Genomic DNA, 26,729 nt, shown 5'->3' on the forward strand with positions numbered 1-26,729 from the left:
TTAAGAACGGAAGTAACAACTTCTGGACCTGTTACCTACCCTTTCCAGAGTACAATCGGGCCGCAACATCATGTCACCGAGAGTTTCGATGCACGTGACGATCCAGAGTTTTGACATCGCCTTGTCACAGATATGAGCTGTTGCCCCTATCTTTTAGTGTGATTGAAGTCCTTCATAAGATAAGAAAGTTAATCAAAAAGTCTCATGACCAGCAATCTTTGCCCTTCCAGTCCCTTGATCTTCGCCCAACGTGGAATATCAGATGCCAAGTCATTCAGGGTCCCAAACTCAGACCTGGAGAACATGGAGATCAACAATTTCCCCACGGCGCCAAAAGTGAGTTTCCATTACTGGTCCCAGAAAGGAGTAGATAAACCTTACTAGTCGGTTTCCAATATGAAATAACACGGAAATGCTCAGCTCCTTCTCAAATCCAACTCGCCTCCAGGCATTTTCACTCCAAGATGTCAGCACATCTCGCCTGAGGCTGGAAGGCTGCTATGCACGTCGGGTCCATTTGCGGTATAGCGTCGGTAATCAACCAACCAGAGCGCTCCCAGCGAAACATCAAAGATCTCCAAGCTCCCTGGTGGGCTCTAATCTCGAGTGACCAAACCATGCCACGAACCAAACAATAAACTTGTATCGCTTTCGGCGGAGACCAAGAGTCCGCAATTCCTCCAACTGGAGATGCGAACTGCAGACAGCGTCACAGGCACATTCAAACTTCAAAAACGGCAATCATCTTGTGCCAGCAGGATGCCGAGATGAGGCGGGGAGCAAGTGAAGTGATGGCATGGGCCTCAAAAATGCAGTGAGGTGGTGTCGGCGCTGCCTCGGTTGCCTCAAGTGGGTGGGTTGAAAACACTCGCTTATTCACGCCGAGCCCCTGAGTCCATTGGCCTAAAAGGAGTTCGCGGAGGTAGTGGTCCATCCCACTCCTGATTTTGTCGCCGCCAGTAGTAGTAGTAGTGGCACCAGAAAAGTGCTGGAGTACCTTTGTAACCCCTCGCTCCCACTGCAGTTGGTACTGTGGGGAAATGCGTCCGCTAAAGTAGCTCGAGTGAGTCGTGCATCTGCATCCCGACCATCAATAATGCTGCTCCAGTCCCTCCAGCATGAACGGTTGTCTCATCAGCTGCTGGTCTTGGTTAATATCGAGCCTCGCTTTCCCACCCTGTTTCCAGAAGCCCTCCCTTCGGCCGTCACCTACCGAACCCCAGATTCTCCATCACTCGAACCTGCATGAGCATCACAGGGTTTCGTGGTGGCGGCAGGCTCCTCAAGCTGGAGCACATCGTCTGATCTACCAATCACCAACCCAGTCGTGTATCTGAGGGAACCCTGCAGATATCGGCCACCCATGTCAGCGTAGTGCACGCGGCACGTAATCAATCTCTCTCTTTCTCGAAAATAGATATGGTATGGATCCCGTATCAACAAAGCCTTGTCTTACCTTGCCTTCATATTCTTTAGAAACCTCGAGTCACACATAGAGATTGAGCCTTGTCTTATGATTGCAATTTCATCTGCCAGCTTCCTCTTATTCTGCTGTCAGGACCTTTTTCGATGACCCCAACTGTCGGTTCTTCCTGCACCAGGCACAATGTCAAGCTCATCACCAGATGCCTCTCCGACCTCTGCCACCGGAGGCGGCAGAACATTCTCCATTTCTAGAGACAAGTTCAACATTGATATCCCATCTCCTCGTCTACAGCTCATTACAAACGGCAATGGTGTGAACGGAAACGGGGCTTTACACTCACCAAACCCACTCAAATCACCCAACTCCCGCCGTGTGCAGAACTTCTCCCGCGAGGGCATACTGGGTTCAGCCCAGAAAGCACGAAATCTTTCGCAGTCCTCTGGAGATAGAGAGTCCATGACAAACGGCGTACAGCACAGACAGAACAGTGACGATGGTATCAACCCATTGAAGAGAAGGAGCACAGATGCTGGCATCGATTACCCCAGGCGGAGAGCCACCATAGCTGTAAGTCTACAGGCTTCAATCTATGCCAGCAACTAATTTTGTGTAACAGTGTGAGATCTGTCGATCCAGAAAATCAAGATGTGATGGAACCAAACCCAAATGCAAGCTCTGCACCGAGCTCGGGGCAGAGTGCATTTATCGGGAACCAGGAATTAAACTCGATGCTGGAGACAAACTGATTCTGGAACACCTCACCCGAATCGAAGGTCTTCTACAAAATAATCTTGTCGGACAAACCTCGAGTATGGCGATCTCAACCGGTTCTCCTTCAATCAATGGAGCAACTACCATCAGCAATGAAGACATCATGATGCAGAGCACCAGCAACTTCGTATCCATGATCCCCGCAACGGGGCTTGGCACATGGACCACCCCAACGAACATCTCCACCATGCCGAAAGTTCACACTAACGCTGCATTGCATCTCCTTCAATGGCCATTAATTCGGGATCTTGTATCTCGACCTTACGACCCTCAAATTCTACTTCAACTCGAAATGGCACGAGAACCTCTCGCCTTGTCCAAAACTCCCTGCTTGGACCTGTCAAATACCTCGGCATACATCGAAGCGTTCTTTTCCAAGGTCAATGTGTGGTATGCCTGTGTCAATCCTTACAACTGGACAAATCACTATCGCATTGCTTTATCCAACGGTTTTCGAGAGGGGCCAGAAAGCTGTATTGTGTTATTGGTGCTGGCTCTTGGCCAAGCCAGCTGCAGTGCTAGCATTTCTAGAGTACCGCCCAGCGACGACCCACCAGGACTGCCATACTTCGCAGCAGCATGGGCATTACTCCCGGGTCTCATGACCAGAAACTCAGTTCTCTCTGCTCAATGCACCGTTCTCGCCTCCGCATACCTCTTCTACCTTGTCCGACCTCTGGAAGCGTGGACATTGCTCAGCAGTACCAGCACGAAACTGCAGCTACTTCTCAGCGCACCTGGAAGAGTTCCTCTCGGCCAGAGAGAACTTAGCGAGAGAGTCTATTGGAATGCATTGCTATTTGAGAGCGATCTTTTGGCTGAGATGGACCTTCCACACTCAGGAATCGTGCAGTTCGAGGAAACTGTTGGACTACCAGGTGGCTTCGAGCCTGAAGAGGAAGAAAGTGTTGGTCGAGATGACCTGTGGTACTTTCTGGCAGAAATTGCCCTCCGAAGACTCCTCAATCGAGTGAGCCAACTCATCTACTCAAAAGACTCGATGGCTTCGACACAAAGTCTCGAGCCTGTGGTAGCGGAGTTGGATTTCCAACTCGCGCAGTGGTACGAAAGCCTCCCAGTAGCACTGCAGTTTCCATACAGCCGAACAATGCTTGCCGACCCGGTGCAGACGGTGCTGCGACTACGTTATTTTGCTTGCCGAACTATTATTTTCAGGCCGTATATCCTTGCGGTGCTGGATAATGAGCAAGCTGCTATGGATCCTTCGGTCCGTGAGAATTGCCGCAAATGCCTCGAAGCTTCAATCCGACAGCTAGAGCATATCACAGCGCAGTAAGTTCCAACAAATACAGTGTATAATAGCCTACTAACAATCAATAGTCATGCAGGTCACATGCCTTATCTTTGGCAAGGTGCACTATCCATCGTCTCTCAGACTCTCCTCCTCATGGGCGCCACCATGTCGCCTTCACTTTCAAGCATCATATCCACGCTTGTACCGCATATGGACACAGTCGATGCCATCATCAACGATGTAGTCATGGAAATCGAGCGCTATGCACACCTAGCGCCAAGTCTCAGTCTCTCCGCCGAAATAATTCGCGAGGCAGAAATGCGCCGCCGCAGCTACCTTGGAGGGTAAACTCCACTATCACCAATACCACGATACTATACAAAACGACTTTATGCCGCGTCATTGTCTGCTACAACCGGTGTGCAATCCTGCTTCTCAAAATCTCCGAAGCTGCACAGGACAGAAAGAAACGCTGCACTCAGGAGCAGCTGGCAGAAGGGCCGACTGCTCCCATGGTACTGGGACAAACAACCGCGCGATATATTGAACATATGCGAGTCCGCAGACTCCGAATTTGAAGCAATCAGCCTTTCACAGCAAGCAGAGCTGTCGTTGGGTGTGGCTGTCATATACTGAAGGAGTCGCGGGCCGCAGACCCGACTCGTCTGCCTCGCTATCCAACAGCGAATTAAGAGTAAATATAAAACACCATGGCTCCACACCAACACGCTGCGCGTCAGTCACCATCCGCACCGCCACACTCAAAAGTGACAGGTGGTGGGATGAACTTTATTCAGTCTGGGGAAATTGCTGGAAAGGGTTGATTCCTTTCTGGCTGAGGGATTTCCGGGTAGTCACGTGTCAGGGGAAGATGACTTGCATCTTAAAGTCTTGGTTGTTCGGACGATGACGAACTTGGGCGCAATTGTAATTTTATGTTGGGCATGAATGAATGAATGGATGAAGTCATACGAAATGAAATGCGAGGGGCAGAGACTGGGCATAGCATTGAGAAGTTAGCATAGGATGCCTTTCAGGCCTTGATGGTCGAGTCGAAATGTCATGATACAACACAAAACCTCAAATTTTAAGCATCTCATTGCCTAGTGAATAAAACTCAAAAGATTCTATGACCCACTCGGAGCACAAAGCTATACCACCAAGGGCCGGGCCGCTTGACTTAGACTCCACAAGACGGAGTGTTCACAGTCCCTATCTGCACAGCTTCAGTGACATCACATACACCCCTCCCTTCCTCAGTTTCTCTTTTCCTCAAAAACACCGCGGCAGCAGCGCCTCGGCATCTTCATTTCCGTTCCTGACAGCACAAGCCAAAACAAAAAAAAAACAAGCATACACCCCTAAAGTCAAAAGCACCGAACCTTCAGACCCTACACGTGGACCTCCCTCCATACCCTACTTTGGGTACCTACCCCTCATTCCTCGGAACAACTTACCGGCGGAGCAACTGTACACTCGACATGTCACTTTCTACTCCTCTCTCACCTGCTTTCCCCAGACCCGCCAAGCCTCGCACGAGGACCCCAGGATTCGATATCGGCGTGCAGAGATGCGCAGTGTACACATGCAGCTGCCGCCCTTGCTGCTGCTACTCATACGCAAGGGGGGCTTGAGGTGGGGATGATCTAATGCACGTACGTTGCTTCTGGGGTACGGCAGGTACTCTACTAGGGTATGTTAAATATATGTACCGTGTGTGTTGTTGCGGTAAGGGTGGGTATAGGACGGAGGACCAAGCAAGCCTCATGGAACAACTCTCTCGCTTATCTCGGTTGCTGTATTGAGGATAGTACGACAGGAGGACTGTATCCCCATACATTACCACCTCCGGTATATACCCCACCCCCTCCTTCGAAGACCCCTACTGCAATCTCTCCAGACAGACCCACAGGTTGGCCAAAGAGCCAGACCAAACCAAACTCAATCAAATCCCGTTCTTCTGCACCTCTGATTCGTCGACCTGCTGTTTACCCCTTTTCATTTTCCTTCCAACCAAGAACACTTGTTGTGATTGGTGCCACAATCCCATATCTGCATATTTTCACCCTATTGGATAATCCGTAAGGTTTTCGTGACCTGAAGGAAGGAAGTTTCCTTCCTTAGACTCTTGGATTCAAGGTTTCGGCTCGGCGGGAGCGGATGATCAACGTGTTCAAGCGCTGTTCAGGACACATGATTGCTTTCCAATATCAACAAACGTCCTTTGTACCACATCGCAATTCCCCCGTCCGCGCTACGTGGACGAGGCCAGACGAGACCAGACGAGACCAGACCAGAGCACACGGGTTTACCCCAGCCGTGCATAGGAAGGAACGATCGAACTGTTCTCGCTCATCACGGTACTGAAGCTTCAATGTATGGATTCCCCACAAATTCCAAATTTTTCTCAGTCCAGATGAAGACGACGGAGTAGGAATACATAATCTACAGGCTACAGGAGCCGTCATCCAAGCAAGATCTCGGCGGTATCCAGGTCAGCAAACGGCCGGTACCAAACTTTCGTCCTTGATTTACCAAACAAACAAACACAATCATCACATCACCACTTCACCTCGCCCTCTCTCTCTCGCCCCATCTAATCTCCACTCGCGTTCCCCTCATCTAAGGTTAAAGATATCAATGATGCATTCATAGAACAAACGTACGCATAATCGTCTGAACCATACTTCTCTTTACCATGGTAACACATCGATCGGTCAACTTCGGCTACGAAAAGTGGATGAAACTGACGACGTTGATCCTTGGCGTAAATCAAATTTGTTTGCAGGACGCCACTCTGATATTCCATTGCAGGTGGGGAGAGGCGCTGACGGGATGGCGGAGCGGTTTGGGCTGTGGTGATGTACCTCCGTACCTTTCTAGGTAGGTGTGTATGTGTATGTGTGTGTGTGTGGGTACATGTAGATCTACCCCGCAGGTGTCACTTGAGGGTCATGGATCTGCATACTGCAGTACTAGGTATGCGGCTGACTGCTGGCTTCGGGGAGGAGGGTGAGTAAGTGGCGAGGTGGGAGGGGAGGAAGTCCGTGGTTTGCTGTCATGGTGCTGATGGTGGTCATGTACAAAATTCTTCGGAGATCTTTGTTTACATTTTCCCAGTAGAGCCTAGCCTTTGATTCAGCTACTATCTTCACCAAGTACAGAGACGAAGTGCGTCGATCTCCACTCACCCTTACTTCACAGCCTCAAACGCATCTACACACTCCAAATCATTTGTTTACAAATCCAACAATCCTACCAACACCACCTACTCTGTTTTTCCATCCTGTAACGAACCGAGGGAGGCTTACATACCAAACACACCCGTATTCGCTCGCATCTGCTGTGCCTCTATTATATATAGGGGACTTCAGTATACCTCCCAACCCACCACCACAAAGCGTATGTTACCACCAAAAGCGATCTTCAGGAACATCCGGTACCGATGCAGTAGCGTGCGTACACCGATTGGGTGGATGAGCGCGGCTGAATGCAGAGGTAAGCGGACATGTGATCTGGTTCCAGGGGTAGGCTTGGTGGTTGGGGGAGGTAGGTCGTCTGTCTGACCAATGAGTGAAATATAAACGGAGCGATCGTGAGGTGGAGTATAAGTGGGGAGGCTTGTAGACTTCTGGGAGAAATAATGGTCAAGTGATTGAAGAGTGTCGCGTGATGGTCACGTGGACAGTCATGGTGGATAGGTTCAGGTTTTGGGCTTACTGGCATGTGGAAACTGTAAATGTAAGGTGACACAGCGCACGAGTTTGGATTATACAGATGATGAGTCTGGTTTCGCTCCCCGATGGAGCCTCGTTTGATCTTGCCTTGGGTGCTGTTATCACGAGCAAGTCTCGCTGACAGAGTTTCCCTGCCATTTTGGACAGTGTCACTCTGCTTCATGCCACTTTATTTCCGCTTTCGCTATGTTTTGTACTTTTCTCTCTAAATTTAAATTCATATTTATCTAGTACCATAAACCTACAATCATTGATATTCGGTCGCGATTTCCATCATTACCTATAGGACCTATGTTTGTTGGTTCATTTGACGAGTGATGTTGACAGACATGATTCGCACTTGCCTTCCTTCTCTTGCTCTTGAGCCAAGTCCATAACAGTTTACTTTCGACCATTTAGTAATTATCCTCTACTCGCTCAGGTTCTGAACCTCTTCCACTTTTCTCACGTTCACCCATATCAGCATCTATATGTACACCCACACATTTGTTTCAATACATTCGTTCTGAAGCTCGTCCTTGGTGTCTCATATTAAGTGCAACATTCTTTGATCATAAGATTTCTCTCCAACTCAGCTTTTCAGCCTCCAGAAGGATAACTTATCATCTATGTCTTTCGCTGTCAGGCTCATCGCCAACGCACTAGCTATCGGGAGTCCTGCAATTGTCCAACGAATCTCGCAATCCGATCACTCTCAACAGTATCGAACTCAAGAGCGACTAGCTTCTGTCCATCATAAAGGACAAAATGCCGCAGAGCTCCGAAGCCACTTCGCCTCCGTCAACTTCCCTTCCAGTAAACGATGCCACAACTTATGGAACCATGAGGCCCAGTGGTGCCGCAAGATCGAACGGCAACTGTAAATTGAAAACCCCTGCCGACGAAGGGATCTCAGAATTCTCGACGCCTCTTACAACACCAGCTTCGGAGACCTCTTCATGGCTAAACGGATCCAGGAAACTCAGGAATGGGTTGAATTCCTCGACAAAGGACAACATAATTCAAACAAGGAAAACACTAGGGGAAGAATATGCTGGCAGGGACACAATAAATCTGAGTCATTGCCGACCATTACGTCGTCCTCCACCAGCTGTAATGAGATGCACAGCTCCGTCACTTCCAGGCCCACAGACAAACCAATACCTGCCGCGAATAAAAGTACCAGCATTGTGGCCTAGTCCACACATCTTCGGAGGCATTTCTCAGACGTTTCCACGGGAAAGAAAAGATCTTTCAGAGGAGGAAAAAGCCAGAGTCGAACTTATGAAAGACGTGGAACAACTCGTGGAAACAGAAAAAGCCATGGACCAAACACGAAATAACAGTCACAACACAGTGGAAGCAGGGTGGATCTGGAAACATGATGAAATGATCCGCACGGCTCCTTCTGGGGGGACACTGGCGACGCTTATACTGGATGTTGAAGGTAGCACTCATGTTTACATCCTTGATGTTAGAGCATGTGAAAAGCTTGCAAGGGAGTTGAACAGAGCCATTCAGATTGAAGCGAGGAGAGCGGAGGCGGAGGAGGAGAGAGAAGAAAGAAAGGCGACAAGCGCTTCAGAGAAAAGTGTCTGGGCACCTTTATTCGGAGCGTTCGGTACATAGAATTTTGGGGTCTTGCTTTGCAATATCCTTCTACAATCAGCCGGGAGGGAAGCCAGCGTGTTCAGCGTAGCATAGTACACTTACTGTGTATTCATTCCTGGCGAAAGCGTAGCATTAAAACTTTATTGTACATTCAAGTAGCGTCGAAAGGATCAAGAGAGAACAGAGACCCAAATACCCACATGGCAGCTTTTAATAGCCGGTCGTTTCGGGGACCGCGAAACGCCGTCAGGGGGTGGACTCGCTAATCTTCGTCAACAGTACCCCCTTTATTCTTGGGTCTGACAATGGGTCCGCCAAGTAACAGGGTAAAAGCTCTGTGCGGTCTTCAGATCACAATCAAAAGAATGCAAACAGGGCAAACAAGCTTGAAAACACTATATTTACAATCTTAAAGCATCGTCATGCAAGAGATCACAGACGTTAAGACCTGAATATTCAGGTAGAGTATGTCTCATAGGGCCTGCCAAGTACTCTGAAAAGCGCAGGAGTCTAATTACCGCAGATTCGGACTTCAAAATCCATTTGCCGAACAGGAAATCCTGTCTATTCTATTCTACTGGCCAGAACCCCCCAGCGAAGATTTGTCTTGGAGACTCCATTGTCAGACCCAAGAATAAAGGGAGTATGCCATTCTTGCAATCAGCGTTTCATCCCCAACTACGTAGAGGGAGAACGATTTGGCATACTGTCTATCACAACAAAAATTATCTCTTCTGTTGCACTTCGCATCTCACAACTCTGGTAAGCCAATTTCATTCCCAGAAGCTCGAAGTCACCAGAATTCGCTTGAAATCTCCCAATGCGCTGGTGCCCACTCGCTAAGCCTCCTCGCCATCAATGCGATGGCACCACGCTGGAACTCCTCCCCTGCAAGCAGCCCAAAACCCAGGATATCTATCATAAACTGGCAGAAACAAACAAACTTTTGTTGCACGTCGGATTCCTTAAATCTGGTAACCCAATTTAGAGTGTCTTGTGCACAGAGCCGCCTGAGGTCTTGGTAAGTCAACCTACAGGGGTTGCCTCGCTAATCTGCTGCAACCGATCCAGTCGCGCTATTGACAATATTGTCCGTCTCCATTGCAACTTCTGACTCGTGTTTTCAAATGTGATATCTCATATATCAGTCAAAGTATTTGGGTTTTGTTGCATGTCGACATTCTCAACTTTGGTAACACAAACCCATTTACAGTATGTTGATTGCGCGGCCTCCAAACGCGGTACGTGCCAACTCGTCAAAGATTTCGACAGTGAAAGCAACGACCATCAGTAAAGTCTGACAATTCTCTTCCGTCCGATTACGAATCATAGAGAAATCAATCTTTGTTGCACATCGAAATCTTCAACTCTGGTAAACTTCATTTCTTTCTCACAGCCTAGACTATCCGTGCCAGAGCCGCATCAATCATGTCTCTCGCTAAGCCCCCAGCATAGTCAATGCATCCCGTCTCACTACCTCCTAAAGCAAACTCCTCTCCCGTCAGCATCATGAATAGCAGCATTCTGGAAACTTTGTTGCACGTCGAATCCCTCAACTTTGGTAAACTTAATCTCGTTGCTGGGAATCCAGCTGATCTTTTGGGACGCCACGCTCGGATTATTGGCGTGGTGGGTCGTAGCCGAGGGAAACGGGAAGTCTGGTAAATTTGTAGGTTATGCGAGGCCACAAACTTTGAACGGGATTGTGATAGATCATATCTCATGTTTATGTAATTTGTTCTGAAACGCAGGCAAGTTTTTCAACGGAAAAGTATAATTTTACGTTCGAATTCCTGAGGAGAACTGCGTGACGCAGAAGTTGAAGGTCATGATGCTATTCCCGAACCGAGGCCCCCTTTCCGCGATTCTCGGCTAGGAAGTTTGGTAAGCTAAACAAAGAATCTGCGTCAAAATCGTGGTGGCGCGAATCGGTGTTTCGGGTCTCCATCGTCGCTGCGACAAACCAGACCATCGATCAGTCAGCCTTTGGTGTATCGGGGAATTTTTCGGGGTGCTCGGAAGGGTCATTTGGATTGACGAAGTTGAGAGTCAGTCAACCATGGTTAGAATATTGGCGGAAGAGGATGTGAATTGCCATGCGGCCATCCCGGAACTTCAGATCTAGGGACGATTGCTGTCAACAATCATTTGCCAAACCTACGCTCGAGAGTAATTGAGGAAGAGACTTTCGCTGCTGTCGCCACCGCGAGGATCACGTCCGCCATTGACAAGTTGAAGGTAATTGTCAGTAAAAGGGATACCCCGTCTTGCGAATTGCATACCCCAAAGAATTATTCTGCGAGCCAAGGGTACCATCTCTACTTTCTGTGACTGTAGTCATTTCACACAGGTTGAGAGGAGAGGCGTTCTTGACAGATTCGAAATTGCCCAAATGTAATTTGACATTCAATTGTTTAACACCTTGTCATAATGTGAAATCCTGCTCTCCGCTCCTCTTACGCATCCTCACGTCTCGTAGAGCACGGTTGAAATATTCTCCCATGATGTGAGAGGCGGATAGCTTAGCATCCGACGTAGATGGCTGCCACGAAGTCAGAAACGATCTTTAAGATTTAGTCTTTTTGAATGCAATCACTTACCATTGGCGTAAAGTGCGTAAGAGTCAGCATTGGCAACAGCTCTTGAGGTCGACAAAGCTGTGGCCGCAGCATAACCGTAACCATTGTCAACAGTTCCGGGGCTGTAGGTTCCTGGAGCATGGGTCATCTCGTGCAAGGTGGTAGTTGCTTGATCTTGTCTGTGACATGTGGTCGTGAGAGCTGGAAGGGCACTGTAGTAAAGCGGGCAGTTCACAATCACATTCTGTGCTGGAATAGTGTATGCAAGAACGTTTGACTTGCATTCGCCTTGAAAAAACCACTTTTAGCAAAGTGATTTCGCAGAGTTGGGTGAGGAGATCTTACCAAATACATCTGTGCAGTAGTATCTGGTAGCTCCAGAAGTGCTTGAGCTACACTCCCGGGCGACAGCTGACAAACGAGCAGCAACAGTAGAGCGTGTGCTTGATGCAGTTGTCTTGAAGTACTCGCTGAACTTGCTCGCTGAGCCAGAAATTGCAGCAGTTGATGCAGCTCTGGCGAGGGCAGCACAATTGGTAAGTGCATTCCTGGTTGATGCTGATTGTGCGCTTGAGCATCCGGATTGAAGCACCGTACGCTTGTCAAAGGTCATATCAACTGCTCTGGGGACAACAGCAGCGGCGGCGCCATCGACGGCCATCTTCAATATGTTTGACTTGAAGGAAACAGCCTCTCCAGAAAGTTCAGTTGACTCTCCGATGGCAAATCTCATAGCTCCTTCAGCAGAAAAGGTGTAAGTGCCACTTGTTTGAAGATCGTGCACTTCAGCAGTATTGATCGTTGTCGTGAATTCCTCGCCAGCCTTAAGGAATTTGAAATACTCTGGGGCAAGATCAGAGGTTTGCAGGCGACGGAAAATGCCAGTAAAGGGCACAGCAACATCTTGCAAAGTCAGTATGATGGTTTTTGAAGAAGTCGTAGGGCATCAATTACCAGCTTCATCAACCACACTCAATTTCTGGACAGGGGCGGTGTCGAGAAAAGTACCTGGTGTCAAGAGGTTCAAGTCTTGAGCACCAACATTCTTCACGGTAGCAATGACCTCGGCAGCGTTCCCAGCTGGGGCGAGAGTCACCTCCAAGCCAAGTGCCCGTTTGCCATTCTCAATAACTGCGGCTTCCCCAAAAGCCGACAGTATGGAAAGAGTAACAAAAGCTGGAGTGAAATGCATCTTGAAGGATATAGTGAGAGTGGGTATGAATGTGATCTGTGCTTTGCTGAAGATGGAACGGAGGGAGCGAAGGGATTATTTATGTTCAAGTGAGATGAAGTCAAGCTTGGCTTGGAAGAACTTAAGCGGTAACAACGCTTGAGAGCCGAAGTTCAATGCTCAGAGATATGAATGAGGAACTTGAGATCCGATTCTAAAGTAGAAGGTCGTAATCCTGAGAGAACATCGAGGACTCCACGACATGGGACGAACTTCTGTTTCGAGTTGCAGACATTCATCTGAACGGAGATGGATTACGGAAAGAGGAAGCTAGAAATCAATGATTAGGATAATATCGATGATCTTCAGCTTCTAGACACTCCATTCGAGGCACATTCAGAGCTCCGAAGCGACGCGATTAGTTCGTCGGCAGCATTTTGCACCACTTGAAAGTCAGTGTTCCTGTCCTGATCTCCATGAGGAAGCTCAGAATCCAAGAAGATCGACATGTTTCTTCCATATTAAATCCCATGCATACCAAGAAATGCCAAGATGCATTAAGCATACCATATGGCATGCACGATTCGGGACTCATTGCTTGAATGAGTCTTTCCACAGCGATCAGTCCAATCGAAATCATCAGTGCACTTTGGAGAAAGGCAACTATGGACAAGCATTCTACGTATTCATATCTCCCAACAGCTTTCTTGTAGTTGAAGGATGTACGAGCAAGTTCTCATTGAGTCGCGGAACTTTGGTACACATGAACGTGACCTATGGGCTGCTTGTGCTGATCTTTTGATCCAGGTTGATTATTGCCCATTACTCCGCAAATGCCTTATAAACAAGCTCTCCTTGGACCTCCTCATCCTAATAGATTGACTGCTAGACGTTCACAGAATTAAGGTGGTGATTTGGTTAGGTAGCGAACCATGTTGAAGTTAGGATATGCCTGTAAGCGAGATGGTCGCAAGGGGAAGGTCAAAATGAAGCGAGAATTTATAGCGAATCTTGGCATCACCAACCCCGCCCCTAATCCGCAGAAGATATCAGGTTTGGTTAAGCATGAACCTGGTTACCGTTCTTATCATACCTTATATGACATGCATCGATGCCTCGGTCTGTCGCATCATCTATCGGAATATTTTACCGCCAATCAAAAACTCCTGCGATGTTGAGATAACGTTGCAGGAAGGGGCGGGAGCAACCAGAGTAAGGTTTGTTATCCGGCAAATATGATTATGATCGGCGATGAGATGGGAATTCCTCCTGGTCTAGAAACTCTGGAGTCTGACAGGTGTAGACCAAGTACCCTGTGATTTGTTTCCGAGCTTCCTCATGCGCGAATAGATTGTCTTGAGATTCTTGGACTGCGGCAGTTTGATGAACTGCCGGTCGGACTGACACAAGCGAGCTCTTAAACATCAAGGTAGAACTTGCTGGCGTGGCAGATACTTGATCCTTTTCTATCACCTTCTCAGTACATGATTTCACAACAATGGTAGTCGGAAGCATTCCGGTATTATCAAGCGAGATGTATGGCACTTTGAATCGTGTACCTCCGTAGATAGCATCCTGGTGCACGTAATATCAGTGACCTGCCTAATAAAGTAATAGATCGCTTACATGTTTTTGTTTGTAAGCACCCCACAAATATGGCAGCTGGCAAATGCATGTCGGCGCGAACCGCAGATAGACAAGGCTTGAAGGATGAAACAGGAAGCTCCGAAGTTAGTATCTTGGACTCACATGATTTATACTTGGGATTATGTAACGCATTAACGCGGTTAAGCTTTCCAATCTTCCAACCCCTCTGCATCTCTGACTTTCATACCATAGCTACCTTCTTTGCAATTGCCTTTGAACGCCGAATCAATGGCCAGCCATCGCACCATCTTGACGACAGCGGTTGCATTTCTCACTTTCGTCGCTCTTTTTCTCGTCTATGACGACTTTTCTGTCATCTCCAGAAAGATGACGACTACCTCATCAATTCCAATTGAGGTCACATTGTCATCGGAAGTGTCAGAGGCGTCCATTCTCGGCTCGGCTCAGCTTCGCATCACACTCGCGAACACTTCACCACACGAAGTCTTCCTCCTGCGATGGTCTTCTCCCTTAGATGTATCTTTACCATCAATCGGAGTTGTGTCTTTCACATCTACGAATAGTGGGGTCAAAGCCCCATGTTTGGACATGAAAATCAATCATCGTGTGCCCCCAGAGGGATACTTTTCCATCAATGACCAAAGCATTGTCCACATTCCTGCAAATGGGAAAGTCGACACTGTTGTGGAATTCAAAGAGCCTAAGGTCGCCCTTGTGAAAGGCGACGAATATAGAGCGAAAGCGGTGGGGTCTTGGATGGGAGTCTGGGTCAATGAGAGTGGAAGAGAAGTCGAGAGACTGGAGATGGATCGAGGAATGAGAACGGGAGACTTTCAGAGTAATGAAATTTTGATCAGGGTCTCAAGCGACGAAAGTGCTGAACTGAGGGAATGATATAAATCAAGCACTCGATCTGCTTTTTGTAATAATATGAGACAGGTTTTTGGCGGCGAAGGCGACAAGTGTAATAGGAACTTTCAACCGTTTTCAGTGCTGGAAAACAATCGATGTGGTTAGCCTTGAGATGACGTAGTCACGACTGTCTGAGCATGTAGTAGTACCAGAAAGACGCTCGACTTGATGCTATTGTGGCGCAGCAGAAACCATTCAGAGGACCTGCCTACTCAAAGCTACTTGTCGTTCAACAGTACCCTTCCCCAACCTAACGCACACGAAAAGTTCAATTCCGCCTTGGCTTTGAGCGAACTCAACAGTCGCTAATTGTCGCCAGTGTGTATGTAGGCTCCACTCGATGCTCTTAGCACTTAAGCCTACACATCCAATCCCCCAAGTGATGAATTTTGCCGAGAGCTGTGAAATGAGCCCGAAAGGATATTCAGTTGCTCAAATCCATAAAACTCAGCGACCTTCAACTTTTCTTGGCCTTCTCCTCATCTTCATCATCATCCGTGTCATCATCTGTATCATCATCCGTATCATCGTCATCTTCCTCGGTGCTCTCCTTCTCAACTTCAACAACGACTTCGAACTCTGGGCCAAGGATTTGGAAGGTGTGATCTTTGTTGTGCATAACAAGGCGAGACTTGTAGCACTTATAACAGAAGTCGAAATCTAGACAGTCATTACACTTGTACCGGTTGCCGAGCATTTGCTGTGGTATGTGTTAGCTGATGCATGGATAGCAGGCGAGAAGTAACCTACACAATGACAACTATCGCAGGAGCCGACTTGTTCCGAGGCTTTCGGGCATGCATGTTGCGCTTCTATATAGAGTTCTTCTTTCCCAAGCTTTTCTTTTGTCTTTTTGACCAAGAACTGAACCAATTCGTCGTCGATTCCATGAAATCTGGCTATTTGTATTGGAGTCCACTCTCTTTCAAGACCTTTGCCTTTCACGAGAGGGTCTGCACCCTGGTCGATCAAAAACGAGATGATCTGTTCCTGAGCGTTGGAAGGTGTCTCTTTGTAGACGGTCTCGCATCCTCGAGCAGCCCATAATAGTGGCGTCCAACCATCATTGTCCGGTTGATCCAAGAGTCGCCTCGAGAGACTGTAAACTCGTTCAACTACCTCAAGGGACCCGCTGACAACGGCCCAGTGCATCGCGGTTCTGCCCATCGCATCTTTCGTGTTGACCTCTACCCCAGCACTAATGATCTGCTGCAAGTTTGCAAGACTCTGCATCGCTGCATAATGAATCACAGCACGTCCCATTTCATCTACCACGTCGGTTTTGGCGCCACTCTTGAGAAGCAAAGACACCATATCAGCGCTAGCCCACCCACAAACGGCGTTCAGCGCACAGCCCTGCATACCTCCAACTACATTGACATCTGCTTTGCCCTCATCCAGGAGATACCGAATCATTTTCTCTTGCATGTCTTGACTTGCGACAACGTTCCAGCACCGGGCTGCAGACTGCAACGGGGTACCCGATGTGCCAGTTGTCACGAGATTCACGTTTGCGCCAGCCTGAACGAGCATTTCGATAGCCTCAAAATTCTTATAGCGACATGCGATGTGCAGCGGCCCGCCGTATTTCCCAGCATCCGGATTCAGATCTGCTCTCTTTGAAATGAAGTACTTCACAAGATCATTCCTCGTACCTTGCATTACTGCTTTACCGAGAGCGGTGTGCATCTGCTTGTTGGGGATCTCGAGATCAGCGCCTCCATTCACCAGGATCTGATAAGTCTCAAGCTGTGCCGTCTCATGGATATAAGATAGCGCAGTATCGCCGTCATTGTCCTGGAGATTGAGCTTTGGCCGGTACTCCATCAAAGTCCGCATCATGCTTGAGTCGGCAGGGACTGCGTACTGTGTACAAAAGTTGTTGGTCTCGGATAGATGATTGACGTCTGCTCCGGCCTCAAGCAATAATCTTACAATCTCAGTCTGAGTATTGGTTACGGCGATGGTCAATGCTGTGTACTTGTTATTAGGCCCATCGGGTGCTTCACTAATGTACTCGATTTCTAGGTTGATTGGATAAGTGAGGAGTACTTTCACTAAATGTGAGATTAGAATTTGGTTTCGCACATTTGAAGATCAAGGATTTGGACTGGGGTAACGCGAAGAATGGACAAATGAAGCAACTGTTCGACATCTTTCAAAATTCCGCGGGTAAAGGTGACTTACCAACTTCGGTGTAGCCATACATGGCAGCCAGGTAGAGCGGTGTGTAGGAGTTGGTCGTTCTGTCAGCATTCGCACCCGCTTCCATCAACAGACGAGTCACCTCCGCATTGTCGTACGAAAGTCCAATCGCGGTCCAGCCATCAGTGGTTGGAATGGAGATATCTGCTCCTCTATCCAGGAGCAATTTCACAGCATCGGCATGACCACAACTAGCAGCGAGAAGAACACCTGTGTGTCCTGCCGTAAGCTGTGAATTGAGAGCAGCGCCGTGGTCAAGTAGATACGTTATCATTTCAGTGAAACCCTTCTCCGCTGCGCAATGCATGGCAGTTGCTCCTTGTGAGTTGATCGCATCCACGGTGGCGCCGTGCTCGACCAATAACTTGATGACCTCCAACTTTCCATCTATGGCTTGACTTGTGATGAGGGGTTCGCCACCGTGGGTGGTGCTGGGGTCAGCTCCAGAGTCTAGCAAGAGTTTAATCATCTCCATATTCTCCCTTGTAATGGCATATCGAAGAGGCGGCCAGTCGCTTGCACAAACGACTTCAGTTGATGCTTTATTCTCAAGCAGCACTCGAGCACACTTGATGAATCCAAGATCTGCAACAATCGTCAATGGTGTCCTGATTTTCAATTCCCCACAAGTGCCGTCCAAAATGCAAGCCTCTTTCACCATGACCTCTAGAACTTTGTAGTTTCCCCACTGCACAGCCAACGTGATCGGTGTCTCATTTTCGGAATCCAGACCATTGACGTCCGCCCCAGCTGCTATCAACAACTTTGCAACTTCAGCATGGCCGAAGACGCATGCTGCGTGAAGGGGATGCCGGCCATGCTGTGCTTTTGACTCGAGACCAGCCTTGGATTCCAACAAGAGCTTTACAACTTCCACTTTACCTTCACGTGCGGCAGCAAATAGAGGAGTCATGTCATGGAGCGCGATTCCGTCATTTGGCGAGGCCCCGAGATCTAGTATCTTTTTCAATACTTTGTCATGCCCGAATTGGCAAATTCGTAAAACAGTTGTTGCTGGCCATTCAAACTTTGGGAACTTCTTTCCAATATAGGTAACAAGGTCGTCGAGGATGGTATCGTCAAGGGAGGCAGTAGCAGCAAAGAGTGCACTGAGCATGTCTGTCTCGGTGAAACTCCCTAACTTCAGAAGCATGAGAACAATAGTGCCATGGCCATATCGCACTGCCTCTGTCAGCGCAAGAGCACAATCTTTCTCAAATCCTTGGTTTCCAGCATCACGGAGAATGATCGCCGAGGTTATGTCGCGAAGGCCAAGGCCTGCAAAGACTGGGAGAAAAGACAGAAATCCCCGGTCGCTCCGGTAGATAGAATTGGAAAGAGACCAGTAAGCTTCAGCCCAGTTCCGCATGATGCCCGAGTCAAATATCCATTGTGCGTATTTTTTGCTCAAGGGTGGGTCATCTGCTTCCAGTGAAGGTTTCGTTATAGCTTGGTAATGCTTTGGCCAATACTTGACAGCATAGTTTAAGAAGGCGTATCGGTGGGCGAAGATCGGCGGCTCTACAATATCGTGGGCTGCACTAGTAACGAGAGCTTGTAGAGAATCTTGACCCTCCTTCGAGGATATGAAATCCTGACATATATCGAAAATGTCTGCGTGTGCTGCCCTCCCCGCGTCTGGTCGCGTGTCGGAAGATGCAAAGAACTGCCTGGCCTCAGGATGCCCGAAGAAAACCAAGCCATGCTTCACGATGATGGCTCCCTTAAAGCAGGTTTCTAGCGACGTAGAGAAGTGTTCATAGTGGCGATCAAAAGGTACCTCGGGATTGGGTAAGCAATATAGCTTGGGCGAGACTGCTTGAGCTAACTCCCAAACGCTTAGGGGATGATACGAATATAGGATTAAAGAGATGACCTTGCTGGACCATGGTTGAAGTGAAGTCGGTATACTGGACAGAATTCGTTGAAGTGACTTCGGGGGGCTGGCTACCTCCAGATTGTCCAGCTCCCCTTGCAGTTGTTGTAGACCATTGTCATCCTCGATTTCATTCAAAACAATCCGACGCCAATCTAGATCCTCGCCGCATTTGAGAAGCCTCTCTGTGACAGTTGTTTCGCATTCGTATAGTGCGGGGTATTGTTGCACTAGACTCAGTACTTCACGCTCAATTTCCAATTTCAGCACTTCCGCATCAGTGACTGGATCATGTTCATCGGTGCTGATTGTTGGCCATCCAGTAAGAGCGGTTTGGATACTATTCTTGGTGGAACTGACAAGCACAATTTTGAATTTGTACTCCGTGATACTAGCTTGATAGCACAACTTCTCCAAGAACAGTAAGATTGTATCATCACATTGGTCCAAGCCGTTGATGACCATGTAGCAGCCGGAATGGGACAAGTTCGTGCAGAAATTGCGGAACATAGTGAAAAGCTCGTGCGTTGTCCAGCTGCCTATATGATAACAGAGTCAGCCATTGTGCTCTTTAGTTGTTTCAAAGATCACGGCCACTGAATCTCGAAACCTTGGAGAGTCGCTCAAAACGTACTGTAGTACATCATTTGCTGCTCTGGTACAATTGCGGCAGGGTGATAGACTGGAAGGTGGCTGTAGATTTGAGCGTGGATGGAGTTCAACATGCCAGCAAGTGAGTTCCGCTGGTCATCATACTTGTCGAAGGTAAAATGAATTAAGGGTGCTGTGTCCTCTCTTTTGGTATTGAGGTCTTGGAACAGATAGTCGCCAACATCGAGGATTCCAGAGGTCCCATGGACGTGGAGAAGGTTCGCGCCGTGGCTGTCGAACCATGATTTGTAAGTCTCGTCATCGCTGAGCCAGCTACATCGACGATGAGGACCCCATTTGTTTTCGAGTGGATACGCAACTGCTGCTTGACGCTGAAGGTTTCGGAGAGCTCTTTCCGTATCTCTATTATATTCCGAAGCTAAAGTACGTTAGACTTGCTCATAGATTTGAGAACCAAGGTGTAAATCACGCTTTGGATAGGCCGCCAGGATAAGATCGATAGTATCATATATGTCCTCCGGCGCTGTATGAGAGATCTCTTGCAGGGCTCCAGCTTTCGCAAATCGGCTTCCACCCATCGCAATATCAATACTCACAGTGTAGTCTTCAAACACCTAAAGTTGTATCAGTTCGGATATGTTCTCTCGCAACTTGGTCTTTCTCTCGCTTTACTAAACGGAACCTGAAGGTACTCACCTTCGAAGCCATATCTTCGTCTTCTGAATAGATGTTTATTATCGTTCCAACAGTCGGCACTTTCGAGAGAACAAAAGATCCATTAATCTCGATGACCGATCGACTAAGTTCCCTGATCGTTCTTAAAGCTCCGATGGGGCGGGGTGATTGGCTGGCGTAGAGCAAATTCCCAATCACATCTTCCATATTTTGCACACTCGTACATCTGTGGGGACAGCCGAAGAAAATCTGAGCAGGCATCAGTGATCTGGACAAGACTATCACTGAGATCACATACGAATAGCCGAGCCCATTGCACTATTGATCGGTACTTCTGATACTCAAAAGCTGCAATGCAAAATGCCTGTCTCAGATTAGCGACCATAGCTTCTGTCTTTCTAGCACTCTTACCTCTTTTACGATTATACCACCTAGATCTTGTGATATGAATACCAAGGGTCGAAACAGATCCTAGATTACACAATAAGCCGAGTATTTGAGCTGTGCGCCATGTGAGGTACTAACAGGCTTCTCTGGCTCTCTCAATTTGACCAACTCATCCAGCAATTGCACAGCCTTCTCCCTTATACCCGCTCTTGTAGAAGTCCCTTTGATCCCCTGCGCATCGTATCCGAAAGTCAAAACTCGAGAGCTTGGGTACCGAACATGTAGCGAATCCTCGAGCCAATTGCTGTACGGTCCGCCCCAGGAAGTATGTCTATCACCATGATAGCCGTGAACTGCGACGACACTGAGAATACCATTTAGTAAAATTTCTATTCTTATGAGAACCAAATGTGAGGAACCGAACTCACTCAAAAGGTCGCGCATCATCGCCCTCTGGATCGAAGTCCACTATGCTTCCCGCCAGAATTTGTAACCCCATGCCCACTGTGAGGTCTTCTTCGCTTGCCGCTGAGCTCTGCTCTTCTTCCGTAGGCTCTTCTGCAGGCTGCGCTGTGCTTTCCTCATCCTTAGCTTCAGCTATCGCCACCGAGGCTGCCGACGACGCGGACTCAGAAAACTCAGATGCGGTATCCGACATTGTTGTTGTTATCGTTGTGAAGAAGGGAGAAAATGCAGTTCAGATTCAATATCGAGATTCAGAAGCTCCACTTCAAGGCTGACACTCCACCCTGACGATAAATTGGATCCGATGAGCTACCCATGCTACTTCCTCCAAGGCTGAGATTTTTGCAGGGATAGTGTACCCGATGTTACAAGGGATTATCTCAGCCTGGTGGCGTTTTCTGATGTGGAAATTAGTGGTGAGAATGGTGGTGACAATTGGGGGCGGTTGGGGGCCAATCCAGAATTGTGACAAACCACGCCAGTCATACAGCAAGTTGACGGCCTGACGATACTCATAGTTAGACTCTTGAATTAAAGAGGACAACTATGAATGACTCGTTGACTCGGAACTTGCGATTTCTCTGCTTCTTCTCTTCTGAACTCTTCGTACCCTGCGCTCCGGCGGTTGGATATTATCCCGGAGCACATTTTCACTCATCGAAACCTGCGAACTCGCAGTACACCTCAATTTCTGCAATTTCTGTCATTACAAGATGTCGTCTGCGCAAGAGACTATTGGTGTTGCGATGGGTGCTTTCGACAACCCCGCCGACGACTCTGCCAATGAAGAATTATCAGACGAACTACCTTTCTTCGAAGTCGGACTTTTTCCTGGGGGCGATGAAGGCAGCTCGTTTCGAACACAAAATGACCCTGCAGCTCCTCTCCAGCGCAGTAATTATATTGAACGTCATGGGGCTGTGGACATTCGATGCTCCTGTCTTGATGTGATACACGGGTTCTTCTCAGCGGAAAGCGAGACATTCTCGACACTCATAATTTTGCAATTCCGATTCGATTCCCGCAGGAAGGCCAGGCGATTTCAAGCTGTCAGTATCTCGCTCGAATTTGGGAGCATGAAGCCAGGTGAGACAGGCCCTGAAGTGTTCTCAATATCGCCAGATGGAGTTCTATCTTTGGTACCCACTTCTCAGCATGAAGAGGTGTCACGCGAAGCCGGTCTGGACGTTGGGGGTGGATTTTTGGGCGCGACCGCAATAGCTAAAGTTGGTTGGACGAAGACTGTCAGTCGAGACACGAATGATCAGACGACAGTCACCGGATCAATCGATTTGAAAGGCCGGAACTGGGGAAAGCCAAACTGTGCTTCGTGGACTCTACAGGAGAACGCCACCACAAAGACTGGAGTTCCCACAAGCATGCGGACTGCAATTCTTCTAAAGAGGAAGGATGAGAATCCCTTCCAGTGCATTGTCAAGATCAATGCCACAGTTGACGTCAAGAGTGCCATGGAGCGTGTCTTTGGAGGAAAGCCGAAAGACGACCCGGTTCTTTTTGATCCCAGTCTGGAGCCGACCAATAATTTGCAAAAGTACGATATCGAAGAATTGGGGGCCATAAATTTGGAGGGCCTCTGTGAGGTGACACATGCTAGGGCACGATGATTGAGCCATCTTGAAACGTAGTGATATCTTGAATCTGACCCGACTTGCTCTCAAAATCGATCGTTCTTGCTTTGACTCTCTTTCATGGATTGAGAGCATCACAGTGCTTCAAGCTTCAGCCTCGTGTGACAAATCCTCATGCCCAGATTTTCTTGCGCCTCGGGCGGTACTGCATTCGGCAAACAATAATCTCAGCTGCATGAAGACCCCGGTCCACAAGCATCTCACATCAGCGCTAGGAGCGGCCGAGGCTTGAAAAGGGGGTTGCAGCTGAAACGAGGAGAGTTCACATTTGTCCGGAGGTAAGGTTGTGTGCAGAATCTTCGAGTTTAACAAGCAACTGTTGCCGAGGGTTGTCCTCAAGGCTGGGGTCCGCTTTTGGCTTTCGTTCATCCAAGTTGCGTCTTGACAGTCTTGTGTCTCCTTCAATGAACGTGAATTAACTCTCCACTCATCCATACTTGATGCGATCTTAAAAAACAATCATGAGTGCAGAGATTGAAGAGGAGCTTGTTATGGTGGACCGACATCCACCAGATTCACCTATACAGGAGCAGGATCCAGGAGATGCCAGTGAAGCAAGTTCGGACGACGACGATGAGGATGATGTGAGCGCTGGGAAACGATTCAAGGACATCATAAGCTGGCTCAAGGAAGGAAAGCTAGACCTTCGGGACCCCGCCAAAGTGGAAGCCTTTGCAGCAGAAAATGCATCGTACCTCGGCCAGAAGAACGGGGACAACAATACCCTGTTGCATATGTTGGTAGATGATGCGAAAGACAAAGTCTTCGACATTTATCAGCCACTCGTAAAACTTCTCATCGACCGCTTCCCACAAGTCCTGCGAGAGAAAGACAACAATGAAAAAACGGCCCTGTACCATGCTATTTACAAGAAGCGAGGTAAATTCGTTCGATTCATTTGTAAGAATTCCCAGGACATCGCATCGATCCTTCGAATCCCATGCTACAAGTCAGAAAATTGCGTTCATGTCGCCATCCGCCGGAATGTTGCTCCAGAACTAGCCATCACACTCATCAAGGCTGCAGACGAGGCGACTCTGCAAGCGAAGGAGGACAAAGGATATACTCCGCTCCACCTTGCTGTTGCGTACGATCGATGTACAGACAAACAGTTGGAAATTGTGGAAGTACTTATAGCGCGATGCGACAAGGCCATGGACCAGAGGACCAACGCTGATCCATCACTGTCGCCGTACCAGTATCATGAACACACTCGCATCGAGTCCAGGAGGGCAGCTGAAAAGGAGGCGAAGCTCGCTGCAGAGAAGGAGAAAACTGCAAATCAAGAGAAGAACGAAGAAGGTAGCACGGATGGACAAGTTGTACCGGGAAAAGACAAGAAGTTTGCCACTCAAACGGTCGACCCGAAGGCTGGGAAGTCCGGTGCTGGATCCAAGGGTGCGGTACCTGCAATGGACAACTTCAAGCCTGCACCACTCCGTCGGGTCGCGACGGGAATGGAAAGCCCATTCGCTGCCAAAAGCACTGGCGCTACTGGACATGGGGATCAGCTGAAGCTTGGGACAGGTGTACCCATGGGCTTCGCTGGCTCCAATCCAGCAACTCCAATTGCAGCCAAAACTGACAAGCTGAAGAAGAAGAAAAAAGAGCCTAAAGAAGAACCAAAGGTGACCGAGGAAAGCGCAGCTATGATTAAGAACCACTTGAAACTGTATTGTATGCGACATAGGAATCATGACGATGTAGTCGACTTTTTGTATGGTCGGAATCAAGGTAGGTAACATGTGGAAAGGTGAAAAGTCGTGATACTGACGACGATACAGAAAACCAGATCTACTTTGATCTTTACGATTCGCCCTCCAAGATCATCAGCGAAGATCGTATTGAAGAAGGGCTCGACCACTTGAAGTTTGAAGACATCCTCCAATATGTCGCGTTGCCAAGTCTTCGTCTTGAGAAAAAGCCGGCATCGACGAAGCTGCGGAAGACCTCTCGATCTGATGGAAAAGGCCGTAGCGATATGGTGTTTCTCTTCAACTTTCTGCGTCATAAGAAAGTTCAGCGTATCATTCGTGTGATTGTTGATGACATGAGCGAGCCAGCCCATAGCGATGAAGCTATTGAAGCAGCGCTAGCGGGGTTCAAGGTTGAAATCTGGGACTGGAGGAAACTTGATCTTTGCACCGAGACCATTCTTGCTGTAGCATTTGATGCGGAAGAAGTTTGCTTGTACTGGAGTGGAAATAATGCTGTCTTACGCGGTTGGAGTGAGGCAGGAGGGCTGCCGTTGTTGAGAAAGCTAAAGAAAGTGCACTTGCACGTCGAGCCAGTAAGTTTAATTCTTCTGCTTTACTTTTGACTTCGAAATGTTGATTGCTCCAGGGCCTTGAAAGTAGCCGGCGGACTGAAAACAATATCGAAGACTTTCGCACTCGCCTCGCAAGGCTCCGCCCGGAAGTTGAGATTGATGTAGTCAAGGAGCAACAACCGGAAAAGCAGGCACCCACAGGAGGACTTGTCGATGTTGCCCATGAACAATCGGAACACCGCCATCGCTGGTTGACATGTATGGACGAATTTGCCGACTTCATCCAGAACGTAGATGCCCCTCGAGACATGGCCGTTGAACCAATCACCATTGCATTGATCGACGATGGCGTAGATATAAACGAGCAATCTCTTCATGCCAAGATCATAGGAGGTCGCAGTTTCTGTCAGCGAGACACCCATCAGAACTTGAGTAAGCCGTATTATGTGACAAGTGGTGGGCATGGGACCGTTATGGCGAGCCTCATCTGCCGCGTGTTTCCAAAAGCTCAGCTCTACGTCGTTAAACTCGACGAGCATATTAGTGAAAACATGAAGAGACAAATCACGGCCAAGAGTGCAGCAAAAGTCCGTCCCCTTCAACCTCTGAGCCGCTATCGCTAACTCCATGCCAGGCCGTTCGTGCTGCAGTCGACAAAAAGGTGCATATTATCTCTATGTCCTGGACAATTGAGCGTACTGCAACGAACGCGACTGATATCATCGATCTCGAAGCAGCTATTGAAGGCGCAGCTCGCGCCGGTATTCTCATGTTCTGTGCTGCTAACGATCAGGGCGTTGCAGCTGATCGAAGTTTCCCGGCAGCATGCGGTGGGACGAAGCATCTCTTCAAGATCGGTGCCGCAGAAGCTTCAGGCACCGTATGGAAATGGGTCGGAGACCCAGCCGACGTCGACTTCATATTCCCAGGGCATAATGTAATCAAAGACAGGCCCAATAATGCTCCCTTGGAGAAGTGCAAGACTCTGACTGGCTCCTCTGTCGCAACAGCCTTTGCGGCCGGCCTCGCAGCTCTCGTGCTTTACTGTGTTCAACTTGGCGCCTTGAATACACAAGAGTTGAAAGACAAGCAAGGAAATGCAGTCACGATGGACGACTACAAGGCGATCAAGGGCCATGAGAGGATGAAGGAGGCATTTGTAGCAATAGGGACGAGCCAGGCAAGCGGGAACAAGTATATCGAAGTTTGGGACGTGTTTGGTCCGGCAGCGAAAAAGGCAGATAAAGTGGGAAGAGGTGGGCGACTCGAGGTTGTCGCTGATGTGGCACGCAGGCTGAAGACGAGGAAGACGTTGGAATGAGCAGGTCAGTGGAGGTGCGGGTAGAGGTTGAAATAGACTTCCGTCTGGTTTGGCTTGGCAGCCGCGAGCTTAAAGTGACTAAGCGAAAAGGACCAAGGTCTCAGAACGAAGGTCAATTCCGTAGCGTAGGAGGAGGATTCAAAGAGTGTGTTATTTGTCCACTGCTAGAAGTTATGTAACCTCATTGACTGGCGCGTTATCATGTGATCCTGCCAATTTAC

General features: G+C 48.4%; 7 protein-coding genes across 7 annotated transcripts; 5 read left to right on the forward strand and 2 right to left on the reverse strand.

Moving 5' to 3' along the window:
* The first annotated feature begins 145 nt into the window (after positions 1–145).
* ONS95_001929 (uncharacterized protein) lies at positions 146–5,042 on the forward strand. Its single transcript, XM_058495153.1, has 3 exons — positions 146–1,993; positions 2,043–3,490; positions 3,539–5,042. The coding sequence occupies exons 1-3, from the start codon at positions 1,607–1,609 to the stop codon at positions 3,798–3,800; spliced, it is 2,097 nt and encodes a 698-aa protein (XP_058355464.1). The 5' UTR covers positions 146–1,606; the 3' UTR covers positions 3,801–5,042.
* Positions 5,043–7,727: 2,685 nt separating this feature from the next.
* Positions 7,728–8,797, forward strand: ONS95_001930 (uncharacterized protein; the record flags this gene model as incomplete). The annotated part of the gene is made up of 1 exon (XM_058495154.1): positions 7,728–8,797. Exon 1 carries the CDS (start codon positions 7,937–7,939, stop codon positions 8,795–8,797), a length of 861 nt encoding a protein of 286 aa, XP_058355465.1. The 5' UTR covers positions 7,728–7,936.
* A 2,504-nt stretch (positions 8,798–11,301) lies between these two features.
* ONS95_001931 (uncharacterized protein) lies at positions 11,302–12,550 on the reverse strand (the record flags this gene model as incomplete). Its single annotated transcript, XM_058495155.1, has 4 exons — positions 11,302–11,321; positions 11,380–11,646; positions 11,704–12,261; positions 12,313–12,550. The coding sequence occupies 4 exons, from the start codon at positions 12,548–12,550 to the stop codon at positions 11,302–11,304; spliced, it is 1,083 nt and encodes a 360-aa protein (XP_058355466.1).
* Positions 12,551–13,032: 482 nt separating this feature from the next.
* ONS95_001933 (uncharacterized protein) lies at positions 13,033–23,669 on the reverse strand. The gene is made up of 12 exons (XM_058495157.1): positions 21,233–23,669; positions 20,943–21,168; positions 20,829–20,888; positions 20,716–20,781; positions 20,439–20,666; positions 20,212–20,356; positions 19,765–20,160; positions 17,237–19,669; positions 15,800–17,106; positions 14,156–15,749; positions 13,623–14,104; positions 13,033–13,561 (listed from the first exon to the last, which is right to left on the reverse strand). Exons 1-10 carry the CDS (start codon positions 21,460–21,462, stop codon positions 15,507–15,509), a joined length of 5,334 nt encoding a protein of 1,777 aa, XP_058355467.1. The 5' UTR covers positions 21,463–23,669; the 3' UTR covers positions 13,033–13,561; positions 13,623–14,104; positions 14,156–15,506.
* On the forward strand, positions 14,185–15,031 carry ONS95_001932 (uncharacterized protein; the record flags this gene model as incomplete). The annotated part of the gene is made up of 2 exons (XM_058495156.1): positions 14,185–14,259; positions 14,369–15,031. 2 exons carry the CDS (start codon positions 14,185–14,187, stop codon positions 15,029–15,031), a joined length of 738 nt encoding a protein of 245 aa, XP_058355468.1.
* Positions 21,983–22,894, forward strand: ONS95_001934 (uncharacterized protein; the record flags this gene model as incomplete). Its single annotated transcript, XM_058495158.1, has 1 exon — positions 21,983–22,894. One exon carries the CDS (start codon positions 21,983–21,985, stop codon positions 22,892–22,894), a length of 912 nt encoding a protein of 303 aa, XP_058355469.1.
* On the forward strand, positions 22,958–26,713 carry ONS95_001935 (uncharacterized protein). The gene is made up of 4 exons (XM_058495159.1): positions 22,958–24,652; positions 24,703–25,208; positions 25,262–25,774; positions 25,822–26,713. Exons 1-4 carry the CDS (start codon positions 23,380–23,382, stop codon positions 26,506–26,508), a joined length of 2,979 nt encoding a protein of 992 aa, XP_058355470.1. The 5' UTR covers positions 22,958–23,379; the 3' UTR covers positions 26,509–26,713.
* The last annotated feature ends 16 nt before the right edge of the window (positions 26,714–26,729 follow it).

This window comes from Cadophora gregata (assembly GCF_030347475.1).
Source record: "Cadophora gregata isolate MNR1 chromosome Unknown scaffold_10, whole genome shotgun sequence".
NCBI classification, from domain to species: domain Eukaryota; kingdom Fungi; phylum Ascomycota; class Leotiomycetes; order Helotiales; family Ploettnerulaceae; genus Cadophora; species Cadophora gregata.

Excerpts from the sequence above, each read along its gene's own strand:
- ONS95_001929 (XM_058495153.1), top strand. The coding sequence starts at position 1,607 with ATGTCAAGCTCATCACCAGATGCCTCTCCGACCTCTGCCACCGGAGGC. Across the intron at positions 1,994-2,042 it reads GGCGGAGAGCCACCATAGCT|TGTGAGATCTGTCGATCCAG; the intron begins GTAAGTCTACAG and ends TTTGTGTAACAG. Across the intron at positions 3,491-3,538 it reads CTAGAGCATATCACAGCGCA|TCATGCAGGTCACATGCCTT; the intron begins GTAAGTTCCAAC and ends AACAATCAATAG.
- ONS95_001933 (XM_058495157.1), bottom strand. The coding sequence starts at position 21,462 with ATGTCGGATACCGCATCTGAGTTTTCTGAGTCCGCGTCGTCGGCAGCC. Across the intron at positions 20,357-20,438 it reads ACGAAGATATGGCTTCGAAG|GTGTTTGAAGACTACACTGT; the intron begins GTGAGTACCTTC and ends ATACAACTTTAG. Across the intron at positions 20,161-20,211 it reads CCTGGCGGCCTATCCAAAGC|CTTCGGAATATAATAGAGAT; the intron begins GTGATTTACACC and ends AACGTACTTTAG.
- ONS95_001935 (XM_058495159.1), top strand. The coding sequence starts at position 23,380 with ATGAGTGCAGAGATTGAAGAGGAGCTTGTTATGGTGGACCGACATCCA. Across the intron at positions 24,653-24,702 it reads TTTGTATGGTCGGAATCAAG|AAAACCAGATCTACTTTGAT; the intron begins GTAGGTAACATG and ends ACGACGATACAG. Across the intron at positions 25,775-25,821 it reads CGGCCAAGAGTGCAGCAAAA|GCCGTTCGTGCTGCAGTCGA; the intron begins GTCCGTCCCCTT and ends ACTCCATGCCAG.